Source organism: Physella acuta, unplaced genomic scaffold, assembly GCF_028476545.2.
Source record: "Physella acuta isolate Inbredline_101_S28 unplaced genomic scaffold, ASM2847654v3 ptg001328l, whole genome shotgun sequence".
Lineage (NCBI taxonomy): Eukaryota > Metazoa > Mollusca > Gastropoda > Physidae > Physella > Physella acuta.
The window spans coordinates 92775-117736 of NW_026732843.1; the positions used below are offsets into that span (position 1 = coordinate 92775).

At 41.7% G+C, this 24962-nt stretch overlaps 2 protein-coding genes across 4 annotated transcripts; one reads left to right on the forward strand and one right to left on the reverse strand.

Annotated features, from left to right (window-relative positions):
* The first annotated feature begins 1797 nt into the window (after window positions 1–1797).
* Window positions 1798–11409, forward strand: LOC131958469 (universal stress protein YxiE-like). 3 transcript variants are annotated; one of them, XM_059323533.1, is made up of 7 exons: window positions 1798–1868; window positions 8587–8693; window positions 9223–9306; window positions 9686–9724; window positions 9978–10099; window positions 10422–10613; window positions 10713–11409. In XM_059323533.1, exons 2-6 carry the CDS (start codon window positions 8624–8626, stop codon window positions 10611–10613), a joined length of 507 nt encoding a protein of 168 aa, XP_059179516.1. In that variant the 5' UTR covers window positions 1798–1868; window positions 8587–8623; the 3' UTR covers window positions 10713–11409. The 3 variants fall into 3 exon arrangements, with proteins under 3 accessions (XP_059179516.1, XP_059179515.1, XP_059179517.1); XM_059323532.1 differs by having other exon boundaries at window positions 1807–1902; window positions 10422–11409; XM_059323534.1 differs by having other exon boundaries at window positions 1807–1893; window positions 10422–11409.
* A 1532-nt stretch (window positions 11410–12941) lies between these two features.
* LOC131958453 (metabotropic glutamate receptor 3-like) lies at window positions 12942–24686 on the reverse strand. Its single transcript, XM_059323511.1, has 4 exons — window positions 24678–24686; window positions 22374–24113; window positions 14570–15946; window positions 12942–14060 (listed from the first exon to the last, which is right to left on the reverse strand). Exons 1-4 carry the CDS (start codon window positions 24684–24686, stop codon window positions 12942–12944), a joined length of 4245 nt encoding a protein of 1414 aa, XP_059179494.1.
* Between the last annotated feature and the right edge of the window lie 276 nt (window positions 24687–24962).

Sequence of the window (24962 nt, forward strand, 5' to 3'; positions counted from 1 at the left end):
TGACCCCCCCCCCCCCCCTAAATCCCTAGATACACCCCTGTGTTGTGACCACCCCCATAGTTCTATCTACACCCCTGTGATACAGAGTCCCTGCCATGAAATCTAGCAATATCAAGCCTGACACTTCAATAGATGATATTATATTTCTTGTTCAGAGCCGTCTTCCATTCACATGTCTACACACTGGTGTATGCTGGGACTCAACAGTTGTCCATGACAACTTGTGGCAGTGAAGGATGTTTTTTTGTTTTCTTGTACAGTGAAGTGGAGAAAGTGAAAGTTAGACATAGCTTGAGCAGCCACCATGGTGGAGGAATGCACAATTAGCCAGTTGTAGTGAAGCTTGTCACTGTAAACTGTTAATTTTATATTTGTTTTTTTTAAATAGAATAAAGTGCTTGTCTTTTCTATCCCTGTCAGTTTAACTGTAATGTAATGGGATCCTGGTGTACTTCTCTTTCAGTATTTTGTACTTAGTTTTCTATTTATTTTGTTTCTCCAAGCTTTATGAAGCAAACAGTCCATTACTGTATACATTTGAATGATAAAATGTAATTAAGTTTTGAGGGTTTTAACGCCCACTTAGTTATATTGATTATGCTTGCACATTTTTATAATCTGTATATAAAATGGTGAGAAAATATTTTTTTAATGCTTGACTAAACTCCTGGGGTTAGGTATTATTAATTTCCATCACCCTAAACTTGATAAAGTGTTGTTGAATGGCATTGGTTGCACAATTGTTTTCTCTCAAGTTTCATCATTGACTCAAATATGTAACATCCCTGAGTCCACTCAGCTCTTACTAGTACCTGACCAGGTGGCTGGCATAACGCTTGTATTGCTTTTTAGTGAAGCTGGTCCAAAAAGGGACTTAGTTGCTTTACTTACTGTATAAATGTAAGCCAACTATCTGAAGTCCAATTTTGAGTCCATGCTAGTATTACTTTAAATACTTCAGTCAGAACATCCTGACACATTCCATATGTACAAAGCCTGATGTATGATTATAATAAATGATTATCAATTTGTCTGTTGGCTTGTCTTTTATTTTAGTTCCAGTACCATTGTTAAGTAATTCAATAGCCTTCTATTGTAATACATTTTTCAAGTTAAAGCTATCTTTTCAAGACAGCTTTGCACTTAGTTTTAGGAACCTCTAGTCCACAAATGACCACTGTGATTTGCTCCATTCACATTCAGCTTATAACATGGTAAATGTGATTCACATTGTTTATCCTCAGTAGTTTCTTTTAATGATCGTGAACTCGTGCTGCCGGGGGTAAGGGCAGAACAGGGTGACACTTAAATGAAAAAAAAAAATGTAAAATTGACTGCAGAGGGAGAAGAGGAACATCAAGCTAAAAATGTAACTTGAATGGGGAAGGGTGACACCGACACTGTGACGCCGCCTAAACTGAGTGTAATACCATTGGGCTCTTCCCATTGGCATATTAGGCTGTTACAGGGGCGTAGCGGGGGGGGTGGGGGGTGCGAACCGCACCGGGTGACACCATTTAGGGGGGTGACACCAAGGCAAAAAAATAGCAAAATATATAGAGAAAAACTTGAGGGGTGGGGTGCAAATCGAAAGTTTGAGGGGGGTGCAAATCGAAAATTTGAAAGTTTGTCCCCGGGAAAGGTCGCTACGCCTCTGGGGGGGGGGGGGGTGACAACATTAAGTGCCGCACCGGGTGACACCCGACCTCGCTACGCCACTGGGCTGTTATATTTATTATTGGTGCGCAAAACTTCGGCAATTTCCCATTATTCTTTTCAATCACGCGTTCATTTATTAAAGTTTTCAAGCAAGAATGATGCACACCATGTAAACAATCCAATCTCTTGTAGAGTCAAACATAAACCAGGTACGATTGTTATCGAGGAGAAGGGGTGATTACAGTGGGTGTTTGGTACACAATGTGGATCTAAGCATGTGTTACATAAACGTGGTATAAGCAGAGACGGCGCCAGGTTATTTAGCGCCCTTGGCAAAACTTATTAAAACGCCCCCTTTTACACAAATTAATTACTAAAACATATCTTAACATATGTATAATAAAACAAATAACTAAAAGTGACATATCAATTTATTATCAATTGCGTACACGTTATAAGTAGAGATCAAAGTCAAATTTTACTAGCCTCCATCGTCTCAAAAGTTTGTAGTAATTCCTTCAATTACAGTTTGCAAGCGTAATCACATTTTATTGAAATTGTTGCTAAGTGCACAAGTCTACTTTGTACTTTGCGATATAGCCCCCCTTCCTTCCCCTTAGAAAATTTGAAATGCTCCCCCCCCCCCAGGGGAGAAAAAAGTCTGGGGAAAAAACACTGAATCAAAAAAAAAGTTCTTGTAGTGTTGGGCTCCATGCAGTTCTCCCATTGGGAGTCCCAAAACGCAGTGGCGTAGCGAGGTCGGGTGTCACCCGGTGCGGCACTTAATGGTGTCACCCCCACCCCAGAGGCGTAGCGACCCTTCCCGGGGACAAACTTTCAAATTTTCGATTTGCACCCCCCCCCCTCAAACTTTCGATTTGCACCCCCCCTCAAGTTTTCGATTTGCACCCCCCCCCCCTCGAACTTTCGATTTGCACCCCCCCCCCTCAAGTTTTTCTCTATATATTTTCCTATTTTTTGCCTTGGTGTCACCCCCCTAACTGGTGTCACCCGGTGCGGTCCGCACCCCCCGCCCCCCCCCTCGCTACGCCCCTGCCAAAACGGATCTTTCATGTTTTAAGCTTGACTATCTTTAGTTATAATTATAAAATGTCTATATTGTGTGATTATGTAACGATTTTTGGTTTTTGAAAAATAAATGGTTATAAATAATATAGATTCCGGCCTAAAATTGCTCTATATGAATACTTTTGGAGAGGTTGAAAAATATGAAAAGACAATTAATTAGATGTTTAATTTACGACTTAGACTGTCTACTAACATTAAGTATTGCAATCTATAACGGCTACTGATGCATTTGTTTTTCAACTTGATAATGCTAACAAACCTACCAAACAATTTTGTTTAGAACTTAATCTCTATATAATTGTACAATAGCAAATAATAATTTAAGGTTGTATTTATAAGTAAGCGGTCAACCTAATGTGTAAGGAATTTGAAATGAATGTAGAGTTTAGCAACGAATTATCTCCCATTTGAAAATTCCAATACCAAAATTTTATTCAAGGGAAATAACTTTCACAAGAATAGCTCAATTAACCAAGTGTAACTAAGACATGCTTGAAAAAAAAAACGCTCTAAATTTCAGTACGTAAAAATTATAACACATTTTTTATATTAGCTATGTAACCTTGTAAAAACAATAATTTTACCTATTCATTACTTAACTGTAGGTTTTGTTTGAAAGTCTAAAACCGGTAGCTTTATTATAACATACTTTTATTCAATTTCGATGACATACTTTAAATTTTATATGTGTTAATTTACGCTATCAATATAATTTTGGATCCCCTAAATCAGGGGTCGGCAACCTTTTGAAGCGGAAGAGCCAAAAGTTACAATTTTCAAAATTTCCCTGGTTTTAAAGAGCCACTAACATTTTTTTTATTTCAAATATTTTATTTTTTATTAAGATTATTAGTATTTGTTCAAGGAGCTGGAAAGCCGCATCTTGATATCAAAAGAGCCGCATGCGGCTCGCGAGCCGCAGGTTGCCGACCCCTGCCCTAAATAAAGGGACGCCTTTTTAAAAAATCAAACACGGGGTAGAATTTGTTTTAGACATTGCTAGAATTATTGATTAAATATAAAAAAAAATTGTAATTTTAAAAAACAAAGATTACGGTTAGTTATAAAAGTTATAAATTCCATCCTATTTAATATTTTATATTAACTAACCGTAGGTACTCGTTACACGTGAATCATAGGTCTATATATTTTAAATGGTATATATTTTTTAGAAGAATATTTTATAAAATAGTTATTGGTCAAAACTCAATGTGCTTTACTTCAGGTTTAACGATATTAGTGACAACTTAATAGCTAAAAGACCGATACATTTAAAATTACATAGGCTACTTATACCTATTAGAAAAAATAAAACCAAATTATGTACATAATTAGTCAACACAACACCATATTAAATGCACACATTGATTAAAAGACTTAAATGATTACGTCAAAAAACCCCGTCTTTTCAACGGTATTTATGTTGTTTTTTTAAAAAGTAATTTGTATTAGTTTTGGCCGAGGAAAGTGTATAAATTTCATAAAGTAAGTCTATAGATCTAGATCTAAATCAAATTTTAATGAAATAGTTCATTTCTTCGTATTCTAAAATATGATTAACTTCACCAAGCTCTATAATTATGCCCTGGGTATAAGGGGATTATTGTTATGGCCCAGTGTGTTAGAAGTACACAGACACTGTACAGATCTAGGGAAAACATGGTATCACTCGGTGTGTTAAACCTGTCTATAGACCAGTGGCGTCACTAGGCCGGGTGGCTTAATGACGGTGTCACCCCACGCCCTCCAAAATTTTGTATGTTTTTTTTTTCTCGTTTCTTTTTGTCACCCTCCCTTTCCCACCCCACCTCCTATTTTAAAAAAAAAATTCTGGATAAAACATTGTTTGAATTGGAATTTTTAAAAATTATTTTTCTATTTCGTGCAACCATCTAAATGGTGTCACCCTATGTAGACCCCCCGCCCAGTGACGCTATTGCTATAGAACAGGGGTCTCCAAACTACGGCCCGCGGGCCGGATGCGGCCCGCGAGGTCCTCTCATCATCTTTTTGTCCACGGAAAAAAACGTTTGTTGGAGTTGGCTGAGGAACTTGCTCAGAAAGTTACGACATGCCTGGAAGAAACTGGCCCCCGAACTGAAATTTGATAGTTAATGCGGCCCTCGGGCTGAAAAGTTTGGAGACCCCTGCTATAGAATATAGTTCATCCCCCCCCCTCCCCAATGATAATGACGAGTGTTCTACTTCTGTCCCGGTATTTAATCGCATGCCCGATAATTCCTATCAAATATCAAATTGTTTCATCATCTCTCGTAATCAATGTCAAGGTTAGGTTTAGATGTCAAACCTCCCCCCCCCCCATATACACACCCCCTACAACCACCAAGGTTCATGAAGTGGGTACCCGTTGTGGGGTCACATTTAAGCAGTGTCTGTCTTCATCCACTTGAAGGCTTGTATTTTCTGTGGGGTCCCATTATGAAGGTGTGTCGTCATCCACTTGAAGGCTGGTATTTTCTGTGGGGTCCCATTATGAAGGTGTGTCGTCATCCACTTGAAGGCTGGTATTTTCTGTGGGGTCCCATTATGAAGGTCTGTCTTCATCCACTTGAAGGCTTGTATTTTCTGTGGGGTCCCATTATGAAGGTGTGTCTTCATCCACTTGAAGGCTGGTATTTTCTGTGGGGTCCCATTATGAAGGTCTGTCTTCATCCACTTGAAGGCTTGTATTTTCTGTGGGGTCCCATTTTGAAGGTGTGTCGTCATCCACTTGAAGGCTGGTATTTTCTGTGGGGTCCCATTATGAAGGTCTGTCTTCATCCACTTGAAGGCTTGTATTTTCTGTGGGGTCCCATTTTGAAGGTGTGTCGTCATCCACTTGAAGGCTTGTATTTTCTGTGGGGTCCCATTATGAAGGTGTGTCTTCATCCACTTGAAGGCTGGTATTTTCTGTGGGATCCCATTTTGAAGGTGTGTCGTCATCCACTTGAAGGCTTGTATTTTCTGTGGGGTCCCATTTTGAAGGTGTGTCTTCATTCACTTGAAGGCTGGTATTTTCTGTGGGGTCCCATTATGAAGGTGTGTCTTCATCCACTTGAAAGCTGGTATTTTCTGTGGGGTCCCATTTTGAAGGTGTGTCGTCATCAAGTTGAAGACGATTGGTGCAGATCCCAGTTTTTGAAGAGAGACTTCCATGGGCCATAAGTGAACCAGCTAACTGGTGTTGGGGCCATGAGTGAAGCGGATGACAACTGGACTGGTGCACGAACATAGATTACATGACCAGCATGGAAGAGGGGGGGGGGACTGAACTCAGCCCTGTTTGTGACCTCTAATACGGTCGTTGGCTCTTCCAGATTGTTCTAATTTCTGGCTTTGCGCTATCTTGGTTTTTTTTAAAGAGTAGAATAAAAGAAGCGCTAAGAATGTAAGATAACAATTTAAAAAAAAAAAGTCCGCTCGTTTTGAAGACAGTTTGCGACAATAGCTATGTCACCCGAATAGCCGCGTTGCCAGGCATTACGACAGTGTTAGAATGTTACAGTTAAGCCAAAAGTTGAGTTCTGGTGGGAGCAGAGTTTCTTCTAGGCATCTCTGTTGCGCCCCCCCCCCCCCCTCCCCGAAGAAAGTCTACCGCCCCCACATATATATATATATATATATATATATATATATATATATATATATATATATATATATATATATATATATATATATATATATATATATATATATATATATATATATATATATATATATATATATATATATATATATATATATACTTTTATTAGTGTCCGCCCCCCCCCCCCCGAAAATTTAGTCTGAAAGAAACACTGCAAAGTAGTCTACGCATGTTATACAGCATGCACCTTTATAATAGAGGACCTTCCTCATCCTTTCCATATCGCCATAAATCCGCCTTCATCTAGCTACGCGTGGCGTAGTTTAGAGACGCCCCCTCCCCCTGGTATAAATACAGGCCTAACATACATGATATGAGTTGATAAATATATCAATTTATATCACGTATAAGCAGTCAGGTGTCACCCGGTGCGACACCTCATGGTGTCACCCCCCCCCCAGTAAAAAAAATGGTAGGCTTTATATATAGGCTAGGGAAAAATTATATGGGGCACCTGCTGATCTGGAGACTTTAGTCCGGTTTATTCACGAAGTTCGACTTGTTGTCTAAATCCTCCACCATATTCTCAATTAAGAACGAAGAAGAAGAAGATACATATGCTATATATATATATGCTATATATATATATATATATATATATATATATATATATATATATATATATATATATATATATGCTATATATATATATATATATATATATATATATATATATATATATATATATATATATATATATATATATATATATATATATATATATATATATATATATATATATATACTTGGTGTCAACACCCCCCCACCCTCCCCCCCCACTCCCCCCCCCCCCCCCCACCCCCTTGTCGGAATAGTCAGTTTAAATGTTAAAAGACTTTTTAACTCTAATTACCCATTAATTGAACTGACAAAAACATATTTTTCTGCTATATATTTTGCAATATTTTGTCTTGTTGTCACCCCTCCCCCCCAACTGGTGCTACCCGCTGCGGTCCGCACCCCTGCCTCCGCCTCGCGACGCCTCACTGTAAGCTAGACAGGAATACGTTTGACAGTACAGTAAAGTACTTTTACTACCAAGGTCTTTATTTGCGCCCCACGCCGAAGAGCTCGCTCATTATCTGGGTTAAACCACGAACGAAACAATGCGCACGGCGATAACCCAATACATGCCGATAGACATTGGTGGTAGGCAGATAATGGGGGCAGAGTTGAAAGTTCATTGTCAGAAGCGCTTGAAGTGGTGTGTCAATAGCAGGGGCCAATCAAATCAGGAGATAGACCCCGACGTCATTGTATGGCTGGACGTAATCTAGAACTAGTACCTGGGGGGTGGAGGTGGGCGGGGGGATAAGTCAGAAGACCCCCCCCCCCCACGTCATTGTAGGACTAGACGTAATCTACTAGTACCTGGGGTGGGGGGATAAGTCAGTAGACCCCCACGTTTTGTAGGGCTGTACGTAATCTAGGACTAGAGAGAGAAAGATGATTTTTATACCAAGTGTCGCAAAGAGCAATCGAAAAGATTTTGTGGAATGCTGTACTGCACTAGACTTATGTTAACTTCCCACAGTTTTTTTTTTAAATTGACCTAATTATCAAAACCAAGTTAATGACGGGTTAAGTGGCATCACGCGACAGTAGCATGAACTCATCTTTCAACTACTCCCCCCCCCCCCGCCCTATTTCGTTGGAAGGGGGGTAAACTTTCTTCGTGAGGGGGGGGGGGGGGCGAAGACACTGTTGGTGGAAGGGGTGGGCTGATCATCGACTGACTGACCCCATTCTCAGACCCCGAGCTTCTCAGGGCGGTACATTCGGGGTGACTGTTATAGGGCCCCGAGCTGAAGAATTTTAAAAATAAACTAAGTAAAAGATTTTACACTCCCGGGGAAAAGGGGAGGGGGGGTCTGACGGTTGTGACGATCTGTGACGAAAGGTATGAGGGTAGATATAGTATAACGTAACTTTGGTTATTGTGTGTGTGTGTGACGGTGGGGGGGGGGGGTATTAGAATGATGACGTTCAATTTTGGCATTGGGAGGGAATCGAGAAGATTTAAATATTATCTATTTAAAGGGTTTATTTACAAATTACATATTTTACCCCAAGGGTAGGGGGGTTTGAGGGATGGAGTCTAACTTTCATAATAATATGCTAATTCAAGTGGAGGTGATTTTACTCATATAGGCCTAAGCTTATCAATCAATAAGAGACTGTTTCTTTTGTAGTAATATTTGAGTGTAGCGGTCAAGGTCAGCCGATAGGATGGCGCAACAAGCGCGCAAGATTTTGATAGCCATGGACGGTAGCAAGTACTCGGACTACGCCTTTGATTGTAAGTAATCGATTATGCTTTTGATTGTAAGTAATCAACTATGCTTTTGATTGTAAGTAATCGACTACGCTTTTGATTGTAAGTAGTCGACCATGCTTTTGATTGTAAGTAATCGACTACGCTTTTGATTGTAAGTAATCGACCATGCTTTCGATTGTAAGTAATCGACCATGCTTTCGATTTATTCTGGCGTTAAAGTAAACCATGTCAGAAGATAAGTAAGGCATTAAACAAATAGGTTATCATGTGTCTGTGTGTGTGTGGGGGGGGGGAGATGGGAGGGGGGCTGGATTGTGCATGTGGATCTGGAAGCGGATTAGTAATTAGTTTGTGTGGAGTGTGAAATCATCATTACAGTTTATCTTTAACGCCCTTGATCATCAATTGCCTGAACGTGAACATTCGACAACCATGTGATAAAAAAAAGTTCACCTCCCCTACCCCTTACCCCCTCTCCCCCCCTCTCCGACCCACACACAGCCCACATCTGCCATCTATGAACATGTTTATTTTCTCACCGCTCTACCAGGGTTCATGAGGTACTTCTACAAGGATAAAGACGACGTTCTACTGGCCTACTGCGTGGAGCCTCCGACGGGACTCTCTATGTTCTGTTAGTTGGACCAACACAAAGAATAGAATAGATGTTTCGTTTCATTGTGAAGACCGTTTGTAATATATAAATATACCTACATACATATACTAGCATATATGGCTATACACATACGCGCTCATACAGACGCACGTACACATATATAATTTATGTACACATATATGTATTTATTTATAAAAAAGGCATATACACCCCCCCACCCCCCACCCCCCCCCACACACACACACACACACACACACATATATATATATATATATATATATATATATATATATATATATATATATATATATATATATATATATATATATATATATATTTTTTTTTTTTTTTTTTTTTTTTTATTATTTATTTATTTAATTAATTTTTCTTGACATAGGTCGGAGAAAGTCGAAAGGTGTTGTTGAAACAGAAACGAGTAAGTTGTCTGCTAGTTAGATGCTGGCTTAGTGTGGGGGTCATTAACCCAGTGTAAAATAAAGTTGTTGTACCATCTATGTCAAATTCTCTCACTTGATCGAATACCAGATACCAACATTACCAACCTACACAGCTTTTGTCTTTGTCGTTCAAACGTCTACAATATTATTCACGCTTAGACCGTTCGTATCTCCCCTCCTCTACGATAAACCAGTGGGTATCCTCCCCCCTCCCCCCCCTCTATCTACCAGCCCCTGCAGCCCCCGTAGCCCCGGGACAAGACGCCAACGCTGTGGCCAAGGTCCCCCAGGAAGACGAGGATGAGTCGACTGTGTTGTTGATTAGGCTTCAGTCTAAGATCTCCTCAGCTGGTGTAAGTCTGTCTGTGTGTAAGTCTGTCTGTGTGTTGCTGATTAGGCTTCAGTCTAAGATCTCCTCAGCTGGTGTAAGTCTGTATGTGTGTAAGTCTGTCTGTGTGTTGTTGATTAGGCTTCAGTCTAAGATCTCCTCAGCTGGTGTAAGTCTGTATGTGTGTAAGTCTGTCTGTTTGCTGACTGTCCACCTGGTGTAAGTCTGTGTGTTGTCTGCATTTATTTATGTATTATAAGTCTAAAATCTACACACCACTTTAAAGAAACGAAAACCTTTTGGAGTGAAAATATTTTTTTTGGCACTTACTTTTTCCAATATGGCAGGTCAAGGGCTCGGTGCTCCGTTTATCTGGCAAGCCAGGGGAGGCGCTCGTGAAGGCCAGTGAAGAAAACAAGGTGGACATTATCGTGACGGGGACGAGAGGGTCCGGGTTCTTCAAGAGAAGCACCATGGGCAGCGTCAGTCAGCACATCGTCAACAACGCCAGTGTACCAGTCCTTGTGGTTAGAGTTTAGGTAGTGGTCCCCTCAACAACAGTGGTCCTTGTGGTCCATTCAACACCAGTGGTCCTTGTGGTCCCCTCAACATCAGTGGTCCTTGTGGTTAGAGTTTAGTGGTCCCCTCAACACCAGTGGTCCTTATGGTCCCCTCAACACCAGTGGTCCTTGTGGTCCCCTCAACACCAGTGGTCCTTGTGGTTAGAGTTTAGTTAGTGGTCCACTCAACAACAGTGGTCCTTGTGGTCCCCTCAACACCAGTGGTCCTTGTGGTTAGAGTTTAGGTAGTGTCCCCTCAACACCAGTGGTCCTTGTGGTCCCCTCAACACCAGTGGTCATTGTGGTTAGAGTTTAGGTAGTGGTCCACTCAACACCGGTGGTCCTTGTGGTCCCCTCAACACCAGTGGTCATTGTGGTCCCCTCAACACCAGTGGTACTTGTGGTCCCCTCAACATCAGTGGTCCTTGTGGTTAGAGTTTAGTAAGGTGGTCCCCTCACCACCAGTGGTCCTTGTGGTCCCCTCAACACCAGTGGTCCTTGTGGTCAGAGTTTAGTTAGTGCCCCCCTCAACCCCAGTGGTCTTTGTGGTCCCCTCAACCCCAGTGGTTTTTGTGGTCTCCCTATTGTGACAGTGGTCCTTGTGGTCAGAGTTTAGTTAGGTGGTCCCCTAATGTGACAGTGGTCCCCCTAATGTAGGTGGTCAGAAAATTATTACTACTGGTGCTGGTCTTTATCAGTTATCGGATTACAATACTATTGTTGTTTTTTTTTTAGCGTTTAACATTTATCATAGTATTAAATTAAAATGTTTTATTACCTACCCTGATAAGGAGAGGATTGTTTCTTGCACAAAATTTACTTTTCTCTCCTTTTCGTTGCAGTTTTTTGCAGTTTTTATTATATATATATATATATATATATATATATATATATATATATATATATATATATATATATATATATATATATATATATATGACATTTTCTTTATCGAACATATACTTTTTAAGTTTGATTAAACTAAAACAGAACGAACAAAAACTAATTACCAAGATTGAACAAAAGTACATTTAAAAATGTAAAAACCTTGTTTAATACTCTTTATAATACATTCAAATACAATCAAACACATTGACAACATTCTGACTCAATAAATACAACAGAAAAAAAACGGTAACTTGTCACAGGGAAACCCATAAACGATGTCTCACCCAGATTGAATCAAACATTGATCCGGATTTGACACAACATCGCAGAATTGTAATCATTTTCATACCAAGGGAAACAACTGACTAATTTCGTTTGGCAAATAAATAATAGTTTGGTTATATCCCCTGGTAACTTTAGGTGTGGGGTGTGGTGGAAAAGAGGATTGTTGACTTTTACGTTTTTTGACAATGGAAGGGGAAAAAGGGGTGGGGGTGGGTGGTGGAATTAAAAATCGGCATTAGGAGGGTGTTATTGTTTATGGACCACCGAACAATTTATAGACAATTTTTAAATTAGCCAGAGTTTAGGGCTTGTTTTTTTCCCAATAAACTGCCGTAAACCTTATATACAAGTATGATTCAACATTTGTTTAAAATGTTGTATAGTCAACAAGATGTTGTGAGAATGTTGTATACCCAACAAGCTGGGGTGAAAATGTTGTATAGACCAACTAGCCGGGGGGAAAATGTTGTATACCCAACAAGATGGGGTTGAAAATGTTGTATAAACCAACACGCTCTGAGTCTTAGAGAAAAGACAACATCCCAGCGTTGTTTTATACAAACAGCCCAGGTACAACACGAGGAGCTGCGCGAGAAAGACGGGAAACAGATCACATTGTGAATAAATAAACTGTATCCATGTGTGTCAGTCATTGACGCCCTAGTGTATCAAGTCTTGGTGTCATTTGAATCAGCTATTCACTGCTATTGACGTCCAAATGTATCAACTATTAACGTTCTAGTAGGAGTCACTGACGTCATAATGTATACATCACTGACGTCATGTATCAATTACTGACGTCATAATGTATCAATCACTGACGTCATAATGTATCAATCACTGACGTCATAATGTATCAATCACTGACGTCATAATGTATCAATCACTGACGTCTAATTGTAAGAAAATATATCGAAGATTGGGGTCAAAATTTAAATTAAACATTTCATGAATTCGTATAAAACAATGAAACAAATTATCTCAATAATTGACAAACACATTCGAATAATTTAAAAATCGACAATAACTGTGTCAGTAATTAGCGTCCTAGACATATGTCAACAATTAGCGTCCTATAAATATGTTAGTAATTAGCGTCCTATAAATGTCAGTAATAAGCGCCCTAAAAATATGTCAGTAATTAGCGTCCGATTCAAAGTTTGTCAGAGTTTTAGGATAGTTCATTTTCCCCGAAGAAAAAGTGCTGGACAAGGTGCCGGGGAGGGAGTGGGGTCGCTCATACAGGAAGTCCGTGTCCACACTGCACCCGTTCCTCACGCTGACCTTCTGCGCGAGCTCGTATTTTAGGCGGGAAACCATCCGCATCTTGGGGATAAACACGATGAGCAGGATCATGGTGGCGCTGGCCAAGATGGCGGAGCAGATGATGATCTCGGACCACTTCCGGTCGACGTAGAACAAACAGAGCGGCCAGGCTATCCAGACGAGCAGACACGCCCAGCAGCAGGCCAGCAGAAGTTTAGACTCGCCCATGTTCTTTTTCTCGTTCCGCACCCGGATGGCGTAGAGCGAGCAGACGAGGATGAGGAACATGTTGTACACGTGGTAGATGACGAAATCTCGCCGGTCAAGGTCACAGGCGTGCTTCTCCACCTCGAACCTGTCTATTTTTAGATGTGTAGCCGGCGTGTGGTACAGCCACCACTGCACGCCTATAGAGATCTGCACGCACCAAATAAAAAACACCGAAACGCACTGGTTTACTCCAGAAACTTCACCCCCAAGACCGATAAGTTTGTAGTTTTCTAAAGTCATCAACTTAACAAGTATAACACCAAAGCATAGTGAAAAAGCGATTCCGGAAAGAAAAAAACGAAGTCCGCACACGGCTTCGCATGGAGTAAAAACAAAGGGCACGACTGAAATAAATAGGACTTTGAGGGACAGCAGAAGTGCAAGTCCCAGACCGATGTAGCGCTTGCCCAGCGCGCGGGTGTGGATCTTGTACAGGATGTAGAAGGTGAAGGTCAAGGAGATGAAGGTACCCGAGCTGGCGATGGCCAAGACGGCGATGGTCCACGTCTCGAGAATGATCTCCCCCTGACTGGCGGTGTACAGGCATTCGTCAAGCTCAGAGAAGGACGAGACGTTGGGTGACGTCACTTCCAGGCATGCGCAGTCCGTGTGGCAGTTGGTGTCTGGGGTCCTGACGACGACGTCGGTTGTGGTCGTTTGGCGCATGTTGACGATAGGTTTGGTTAGGTTTAGCAGGTTTTGGTAATAGCTCCCGACCTAGAATGTACAAAAGCAGATTAGTACATTTTTACAAATATTATGAATTCAACAGAGAGAATAATCATTGTGTACTTATAACGTGAAGGTACAGGGAAGGATAATTTATCATTGTTATACTTTATTACTGTTATTGTTATACTGAGTATGTAGACGATGATGGTACAAAGCAATGTCGCATAACACTGATTTGCCTTTCTTTATTTTTACATCTAGGCACAACTAGCCTACAAACTCGTTCATTGTAATAAAATGTAACGATTTTTATAAGGATTCTAATAAGTTTTTTTTTTAATATCTAGAATGAGTCCTAATTTTTAAAAAATAAATAAATGATGTCGTTGTTTGTAAGTGGAATGCGGGGGGGGGGGGGGGGAATGGGCAGCTTAAGTTCTCAGAAATGTTTTAAAATATTTTATGTTCAGATCCCACTTGCCTAAAAAATTAAAGTAATCATAAATATTTTTATACAATAGACGGGATGGACAAGTATAAATGTTTTTGCTTACCTCGACTATGCCATCTTTTTGGACATTAAAAAGAGACAACTTGGAATGTAACATGCCCTTGAAGTAATTTTCTGGTTGCTCCCCTTGACGAAAGTCTCCTGCAGCTAGACCTAATTTATCAACTATATCCTTGGCAAAGCTATCACAGATACCGGATTTTCCCGGACATTTTTTGACGTACTGTGCATGCAGGTTATGAAGAATGACGTCCACTGATTGTATAACTTTAGTCGCACCAGACGTCAAATTAAAGTTTAAGAAACTGTCGTCTGCAAGCGAACACTTTGACTGAGCATCAGGAGAGGATGGACAAGAATGTCTAATTCGTGAAAATTCTTTCAGCCATTTTGTTTTGTCCTCAGCTTTGTAGGTTTGCACGTGATTGGCTAGTTCGTCGTTTGTCTGCCATTTTGAAAGCAGAAGTAGTGAGTTTAGCGGGAAAATGCTGGAAATTTCCTCAAGTTTTTGGCTATCTGCAGTCAAGAGCGGAACGATCCAGAAGTTAGTGTTGTTTTCTGGGATATGCTGAAACAACAGTCTCTGATTGGCCGAACTGGCGAGGAGGATGGCGGGAAACCCCGGGTAGTCTGTGAGCAGGTCGTGAACTGAGGGGTCCTCCGTGGGTCGGGACGGAAGGGTTTTGACGATGCAGCTTTTTTCCTTCAAAATGGCGGACAAAATGGCCCTGGCCTCGTTTTCGTACTGACCTTTATCCTCGAGTATTAAAATGTATTGCTTCCACTTCAAGGTCGCTAGAATTTCAAGAATGGCTTTCGTGACGTCAGCGTAACCTTCACCTTGAAATACGTCACTGTCGCCGTTTCCGATGAAAAATATGTTCTTTTTTTCGTGGTCGAAAAGTTCTGAAATGGACAAAGTGTTGTTGTTTTTGTCGAAAATGTAGCCTAAGTTTTGAGTAGGATTTGCGGAGTCTTTGATGGAATCAGTTGAATTTCCGTCCTCGGAATCGTTTGTGTTCTGTCCAAAGTTGACCGCGCAAGATTCGAAATCTCCCAGGATCTTCAGGGCCGTCGCGGTCTCTGAGCAGGAGTCTAGCACCAGCCCGCCCACAGAAACCCCGGGGAGGAGGTGTGGGTAACGTCTCTTGGCGGAGTCCACAGCAAACATGAAAGCTAGAACCCGATTGGTCGCTTCCTCGTCCTGGTTGACCCCGCCACACCGGAACATGCCGGAACCGGAAGTGTGGAGCGGGAAGACCCCCGTGACGATGACGTCACCGGGCTTGTGGAGGTGTGTGTGGGGTGAGGTGAGCGGGGTGTGGCACCTGTAGCACGCGGGGCACCAGCCACGACAGGTATTGTGGGGCAGCAGGGTGACCTGGGTCTTGGACAGGTAGGCGCCGTCTACGTCAGCAAGCTGTGTCAAAGAGAAACCGGAAGTACAACAATTTTAGTTTCATTTTAATCATCTTAATTGTATAGCAAGTGAAGGGATCCCTTCCAACCACTAAAATTAAGAACGAAGAAGAAGAATCATCTGATTTGTTAATAAAGATTAAATTAGTTAAATCTAACAGGAAGGTGGACGTTAGGCCAGTGCAGTATCGTATCATTTGTGATTTAATTTTTTTTTTACTTGTTCGACATCATGAACAGTTCTAGTACATTTATAATGAATTAACTGGAACAATTAAGATGTGTTGTGTTCAAGAGGCTAAAAAAGATGCCACTTCACAAGTAGAATAGAAGACTTAATAAAACAAAATTCACTTAAAGAATTGACAAATAACAAAGTGACATTTGATATAACTATAGTGATAGTTGGTTGATATCTACTCAGTGCTGGTAGATATCTTGTGAATACTTATTATAGTTGGTAAGTATCTAGAGATAGTTGGTAGATAAATTGTGAATTGTGATGGTTGGAATCTTCTAAGTGTTATAGTTGGTAGACACCTTCTATATGATTGTGATATGTTGTGTTCTCTATGAGTGTGATATGTTGTGTTCTCTATGAGTGTGATATGTTGTGTTCTCTATGAGTGTGATATGTTGTGTTCTCTATGAGTGTGATATGTTGTGATCGCAGGGCACATTTGATGGATAGTGGTAGATATCTTGTGATGGTTGATATCTTCTATATGGTGGTAAATATTCTGTGTAAGTTCACATGGGCATGTGACGGTAGGTAGATGGTATGCCAGGAAAAAGTAATCGAAAACGAGACTCAACTTTGGCCCTTCATGAATAAATCTTCGACACGCAGACGGAAAATTCCGGTACATTAGGCACGGAAGCCGGAAAAATCTCACAGAATAAAGTTGGTGAGAGGGTAGGATTGGCGCGTGAGTTGTTGGCCTTGATTTGGTGTATTATAAAGTACACTAAACACACACACACACAAGCACACACACACACACGCACATACACACACACACGCACACACACACACCCGTACGCAGGCACACATTGTTACTAAAATTCTATAATCCTTCATACTTCATACCACCACGCCCCCCCTCCCCCCGTAAGGCGACATCTACATGTGTCTAAGCTTGCTAGCGATATTGTGCTAAGCTTTGGTTACATTTTTTTTTTTGTCGTAACACCGTCCTGTTAGCTTTGAGGATAAAGAACAGCCTCCCTCTTATTTTGTCATCCAGTCAATTACCCTATTGACCCAACGACCCGTTCTAAAAAAAAAAAAATCGCCTTCGATAAAAAAAAATAAAACTCAGAAACTGGAGAGCTCTAAAACAAAATGGCCGAGATCAAAGTGAAGCGTCCGCTCTTCTTGTACTGGTTTCAAGGGCCGCAACCGGAGAACTGACGTACTGAGGCGAGTGATGGCCCCCTAACTCAAGCCCAAAGCTAGAATTTAACGTGAGGTTTAACCTGTTATGTTCAACTGAATTGCTGTTATTTAACTCGCGATTCTGTCGGGTGTTCAACCACTGTGTGAAGCCACATGATGGAAAATACATTTAGATTTATAAATATATCAGATGTGGTATTATAAAATAAATGCAAGTTATACATCAGTGTTGATCATTGATTTATTTGAGGTTATAAATCAAAGGATAAGCCTCATTTTACGCGACAGACATTAATCACTTATCATGTAGAATAAGCGGCTTCGATTCCATTTCATGTGTGGATTTTATTAGGGACAAACTAAATAAGGGGTGTAAATACATGTAGTTGGTGGCTGTTGTAGTTGGTGGCTGTTGTAGTTGGTGAGTGTTGTAGTTGGTGGATGTTGTAGTTGGTGTAGTGTATAGTGGTGTAGTACTGTGTGATGTTGCTGTGTGACGTGGTGTATTGGGTGGCGGTGTAATCGTGTAATAGTGCGGTATAGTAGTGTGGTGTAGTAATGTAGTGTTTGGTGGTGCAGTTGGTGGTGGTGTGGGGTGGGGTGTAGTGTTGGTGAACTAGTAGTGAGTGGTGTGGTAGTGTGAGGTGACTTAGTGTTTGGTGGTTTAATTGGTGTTGTTGGTGTATATGGTGTAGATGTGATGTAGATGTGATACAGCTTGAGGTCCAGTTGATGTAGTAGTGTGTGGTGTAGTAGTGTGTGGTGTAGTAGTGTGTGGTGTAGTAGTGTGTGGTGTAGTAGTGAGTGGTGTAGTAGTGTGTGTGTGGTGTGGTAGTGTGTGGTGTAGTAGTGTGTGTGTGGTGTGGTAGTGTGTGGTGTAGTATTGTGTGTGTGGTGTGGTAGTGTGTGGTGTGTGGTGTAGTAGTGTGTGTGTGGTGTGGTAGTGTGTGGTGTGTGGTGTGGTAGTGTGTGGTGTAGTAGTGGGTGGTGTGGTGTGTGTGTGTGGTGTGGTAGTGTCTGGTAGTTTGTGGTGTAGTAGTGTGTGGTGTGTGGTGTAGTAGTGTGTGGTGTGTGGTGTAGTAGTGTGTGGTGTGTGGTGTGGTAGTGTCTGGTAGTTTGTGGTGTAGTAGTGTGTGGTGTGGCCGTCTTTGTGTGTGATTTAACAGCCGCTGCTAGCAGCTAGATATTTCACTCTGCTAACCACTCTTTTGTCTGAAATTCTGGCAGCGTATGAGAGCCAGCCCCTATCCCTTATTACCAGCCCCCCCCCCCCCCACCCATCACCAGCCCCACTCCTCCCTCTCCTTAACCACCCACCGTGAACACGTCATCTTTTACCTTAAGGTTTTGTAAAAAAAAGTTTCAAAACATTTTAACTTTGAAATATTTATACTAATTTGAAAATATCGGAATAAAAACACCGAACCAAGCGAAACGAGAAACAGATGCACGACTGGTTAAAAACGGGACAACAGAAGAGTCAGAAAACTTTCCCGCCAATCTGGGCGTCAGAGTCATCGGGCGGCCATATTGTAGACAGATTCCAGACGAGAGCAAGTGTTGGGGTAGAGCCATGACGTCACAGCACGCGGAGTGAGCACAAATTTCACGCGCGGGCTACGTCATCATCAAAATAAACAGTTGGTACAGCCACGCCCATTCAGTGATGTCACAATAATTAGACTTTAATTTTTATTCCAAATATTCAACCCTCTGTCCACATGTACACACAGATCACATGTACACAGACAGATATCATGTACACACACAGATCACATATGTACACACGAAAACATGCATAGGAAAACATTCAGCTTTAATTAAATCTAGTTTCAGAGTTAAAAAAAAAATTAACTCTACCTTCAGCGAATAGTAGTTTGGCCGAATCTAAAACAGGGAGAGTGCGGGAGGGTGTTGGATGGCTTTCTTGTACTCGAACATACCAGACCTGTATCTGTAACCGGAAGTGACCTCAACGGGCAATTTTGTCAATAAATACTCGATTAGTTAGTGCAGGCTGGACTGGTAGGATGCTACTAACCATCGACTCATTAATCAACTTAATTATGACCAGAGTTTTTTCTCTTCAAAATAAGCTAGGTAAATAATTTCCACGGTCACCCCCCCCCCCACCCCACCCCATCAACCCCACCCTCCTCTCCCTCACCAGACCGCCATTATCATCAATCCGACAATCCCTTATTTGCCATTAAACGACGGCATCTAGAGTTAAGGCCCTTACCCAAAGCTGGTATACCGCGGACCTTCACCGGAGTAGCCGAGAGTTTTATTCCTGAGCCTCGCAAATTGGTTACATCCGGGTAATCAGCGACGTATCGGTCCTTCTTTACTGAGGGGATGGGGGGGGGGGGGGGGGGGGGAAGAGGAGGAGGGAAGGGGGGACAACCGTTTATTGCCAATAAGGCTGGTGTCCATTCGCAAAGCCACAGTACGTCTACAATTTAAATTAGAATATTTAATTGTCTTTTTCCTGAAACCTTCAAAAATATAATTAAGTAAGTCGTTGTGTGACCTAGTTTAATCTGACCTACTTTTCACAACGAGACGACAGTCAGCCAATAGAACTGCGATTAACTCTGGTGTAAATTTGAATTTTTTGTAATTAGGACACCCCTGGGGTGTGTCAACGACCCCGTGATGTAGCCCAGTGCCCCGGGGGTCAGGTGATTTGCATACAACCTGACACAACCCGACTAAAAAAAACGTGCGGCTCTTGAATGACTCAACACGGATCACCTGATTAGGATTAGGACCTGGAACTCGTGATAAGAAAATAACATTTAGTTGCTTACTGCACGGGTCCCCCAAGTGGGCAATATAGCCCCTAGGGTCACTTAAGTAATCCGTGGTGGGGTGGGGGGTGGGGGGCAGTAAAACCTCCGGTGCATTAGGATGACAAAAGGGGCGATGAAAGCATTATAGAAGAGTCAATTTTCGTCCCTTTAAGACGAAGAATTTTTTTTAGATCAGACAATTTACATTAACTACTTAAAGAACCGTATCGATTACAACGTAGTATCGATCACAAAAGTAATCCTATGCGTAATTTAATTGGCATCTAAATTTTGGGGATATGGAGTCGTTGAATGTAATGAAACATGTATGTCCAAGTATTAAAAATTGGTTTATTAAAAAAATAATTAAACTTTGCGTTAGAGGTGAGAAGAAAGTGGGACAAAAATAGATATTAAGATGGCGGGGTCCACTTTTATATCACGACTGTCTCAGGATACTGCTTGAGTGATCTGATTGGACAGTTTGAATACTTTTTAAATTTTCGTTGAATATGCAACAGTCACGTGTTAATTACTGTAAGTGCTAATTAATGCGGCAGTTTTGTGCTGTAGATACCTCCTCTAGCCACGGGCAATTTTTTACCAAAATTACTTGTTTAACTGTTGATTTGTTTTATTTCTGGAGGTCTGATTCATAAGTGGTGTGTGACTTTATGTGTATGTCTGAGTGTGTTATTGTGTGTGTGAGAGTGTGGGGGGGGGGGGGGAGGAATAGGAGAGTGTCGTTTAGTACAAAGGTAGGGAGGGGAAGAGGTGTGTGTGTTAGTGGGGAGGGGGGGTTGCTACCGAGTATTCCACAGATATTGTCAGACTTTTCAGATGTTGTGTTAGCCACCAACTAATCGTCAAATGTCACAAACATAATCTTCCTCCACCCCCTCATTCCAGTAATGATTTAACCAAATTACCAAATTACCCCCTCCTCTCCCCCCCCCCCTCCTTTCCCCATTTTAAACATTTTCTTGTCGATGTCAAGAAACAGAATTTAATGTACTTACTTCACTCCCCTTTACAAATCGTCACAAAATCACAACTCCCCCTCAACCCCATTCTCACTTCAGTACATAATGAATTGTATGAACGCCACCAAATAGTCTGTTTCAAATCCAAAAAAAATCTACGTATGGGAAATAATAGATTTAACAGTTTATACGCCATTTAGGGTTAGTGGCTTGCAAAATAGGAGTGGCTAAGAATAGTTAATTGTTTTTATTTGCGGAAGAAAAAACAAACACATTTCTTACAATCCAGGTGTAAATTTTAACAACAAAACCGACGCCTAAGAAAATGGATGGCGTGTTTTCGCCAGTTTCTGGAGGAAGTTTGGCTGGCGGTAATTAGACCACACGCTGGGCAAGGCGATCCCATGAGCCTCTGGTCTTTGGACAAAAAGACCACGTGATCGTCAGGCGGGTGCTAACAAAACAGCCCCAGACGAGAATTGTGCTTGTTTTGTAACACTTAGAAATGGCCGGATTTTTCTTTTCTTACATTTACTAGAAGTTTCTGTCGCACTTACCTCCCTTCTCCTGCTACTCCGCCCACACAACAAGAACTGGTGCACAATTTAGATAGAAAATGTATTTTTAATTCCCCTATCCCCCCCCCCCCCCCCTGTTAGTTTTAAGCCCCCCCCCCCCCTTCCACCTTGAGAAAATAGTCTGAAAGAAACCCTGGTTACATACAAGTGGCAATAACGCTTAAATCACTCAACGAACTCCAACAGAAGTTTAGTTCGTATGGTACATGAGTAGATACAGTGGTTGTTCATCGTCATTGACCTCACATGATAACCCCCCACCCCCCGTTACGCTATAGACCAGGGTTGTCATCAGGACAGGGTATCAGTGTCCAGGGTGATAACTCAGAGTGTCAGGTGCCCTACCCCCCAACATTTTTGTTCTGAGGTTTAAAATCACCATTTCAGCACTCCTGCTTTATTTCATAGTTTGTCAGTGAATATTAAGATTTCTCAATTAGGTGTCATCCTCACCCCTTTTCTCCCTAAATCGTTTCCCCCAGTGAAGCCCCCCCCCCCTTCCCCCTCCACCTTCTACCTTGAAGGCTATGACAAAACAAGTGATTTTAATGCAAAAATATGAAACTGATGTGTAACCAAAAATAACTAAAATAAACAAGTGACATGAAGTATAAAGACAGGTTATCCATGTGTATAGTAAGGGACAATACAAAACTAGAGACAATCAACTTACGACAGTCTCAGTTCCATTCTTTACCAGCACCACCTCCAGGCTTGTAGACTCCACCCCCGTGTTTCTGATTGGCTGTTCAGCTGTCAGTTCTAGCCGTGACAGCCAATCGTAGGTTCCCCTGAAGACAGCTGACAGGATGTTACTATATTTAGCGCTCTCATCCTTCTTGAACGGAAGTGGCGCGAACGTGTTTGAGTTCAGCACCAAACGAGCGATGTTGTCGTTTGGTATCGTCTGCTGGTCAGCGTGGTAACGGAGGATAAGGTTTGGGTTAGTGTGGGGGTCTTTGGGCATTGGGGTTAGTTCATTCCATGGCGTGTAGATCAGGGTTATATTGCCGCTTCCGGTAGAGGGTAACTTGCGCAGTCGCAGAAGGAATTCTAGTGTGTCGTTATGATCAGTGAGAAGAAGGTACAGTGGAGTTTGACTGAAAGGGTTGAGAGTTTGGTTGAGCTCCTGAGCTAAAATATCTTTTTTTACACCTAGAACAACCAAGTTAACAAAGCAGAAATCTTTAGCTTTGTTCGACGTCTTGAGATGCCGGACGATGGTCAAGAAAGGCTCTTTGTCAGACACGATGACGTTTAAGACGGTCCAGTTGAGTTTTGAGAGCGCAGTCAACGCGTTCTCCGCAAATTGTTGATGGATGTTGTTGATTGTTGAGTAACCCGAGCTATCAACATACAACATCGGTTTATCATGTCCTACATTTGGAAGGTTTGATCCGTCGACATACGCTAGAACCTCGGCAGGATCCAGAATTTTAGAAGACTGTGTGACGTCATTGATTCTTTGCACGCCCATCTTACAGGAATCGATTTCTTCGAATAGCCTACGATACTCTGATGATCCGCAAGTATCGAATAACACGCCTTGTATTCGAGGCGATGAAGTGTTATTTTTAGCATAGAGTTGAATCGATTCCAGGAATCCAATCGCAGAAAGATACCCGGGCGGGTTCGGCTGGTCGCAGAATCCACTCACAGAAGACGTGTGGATAGGGAATAGCCCAACAACAACAAAATCACCTTCTCCGACCGCCATTAATGGTTTTCTGGCACCGCGGTCCACAAGCGTGGCAGGGCACTTAAGGCAGAAGCTACAGAATCGTCCACACGATTGGCTAAAACTCGCATTGTTTAGAACGTCACTCGGCTCTGTGGTTTCTGTGACCCTAGTCACAACACCAGCCGGGTCGACAAAACTCACGACGTTTGACTGATTGGGGAACAAGCTGAGTAAAGCATCACACAGGGAAGTATCTGACGATGAAAGATTTAAAGCTGAACACAGACCACGTACAAACATGTTGCTCCACAACACCGCACCCACGGGCATAGTCTCTAGCGAGTCCAGAAACACGCAGACGTCTGATGAGTTGTCTGCGTCACCACGACTACAGTTTAGCTCCATCGTTTCCTGGAAAATCTGTATCCTAGAGCTCAATGACGTCGACTGGTTCCCGTCGCTTGTTTTGATGATGTCGTCACATTCTGCTTCACCTGCCCAAGAAACGGAAAGAGTGGGGGTGTTTCCTGCGCTGGGTGATGACGTGTTCATGCAGTCTTGGGTAAAGTGAACCCGGGGTATGCCGGGAAGAGGAGGCAGAACGCAAATCTCGTTCTTAAGCGCGAGATCGTTGAACAATATCTCGGCGTTGCGAGATGCTGGGGACCCCGGGCTGGGGGAGATGACAGAGACAGCTGACCAGTTGAATCTTGTGACGGTCGACACGACATCCTGGGGAAACAAAACATTGTGGTATAAGCGGTGTGTAGTAAATATTGGGACACGTTAATTTAACGGTGTGTGGTAAAAGTTGTGGCACATTGTTTAATTTAACTGAGTAGTTCATAAGGTTGGACGTGGATAAACTTATCTCTTCAGGGTAAATCCAGATATATTTAAACTTGGGAACACCTCAAAAGTATTCGAGTTAGATGGGTTGACTTATGTGACGAATGATACGATGAAATAAATTAGGCTTTAATTTTAAATAAATAAACTATTTTACAAATGCAATTTAGCCTAAGGCTGTAACCGTTAAAAAGTTGTATAACGTGCAGCATTTTTATTATTTTTTTAAAACTCCCAAACGATGTTTAATTGCCGATTGTTTCAACAGTTGAGATGTTTGTTGTTAGCAAACTCAGTCTTTTAAAAAACACAGTCCACGCCAGCTATTTTTTTTTTACTAAAACTTCACAAATAACTTCCCTGGCTCAGAATCATTTCATGGATAGAAGCATTAGAAGCCTTTGGTTATTTATTTCCTTTTAAGACACTACGCGTCAGTTCAAATACTTGACACATTGTCCAAAAAAATCTCCAAATTTAAAAAATGGGAAGCCAGTTATCTCGAGAAATGAAGGAACTGTAACGTTTAGGGTGAATGACCGAGCTGCGATTTGTTTATGTTTTCATTGCGATTCTGTTACTGGCCGCGACACACCTGTCAATAAAGCAGATTTTACATCTCTGTCTTAAGGTATAACCCTTTAAGTAGGCTCTTGCGGGTCTTTGAGAGAAATCCGTTAACGCGGGGGAGGGGGGGGGGGGGAGTTTATACAAGCGTGAGTTAAGCGCATG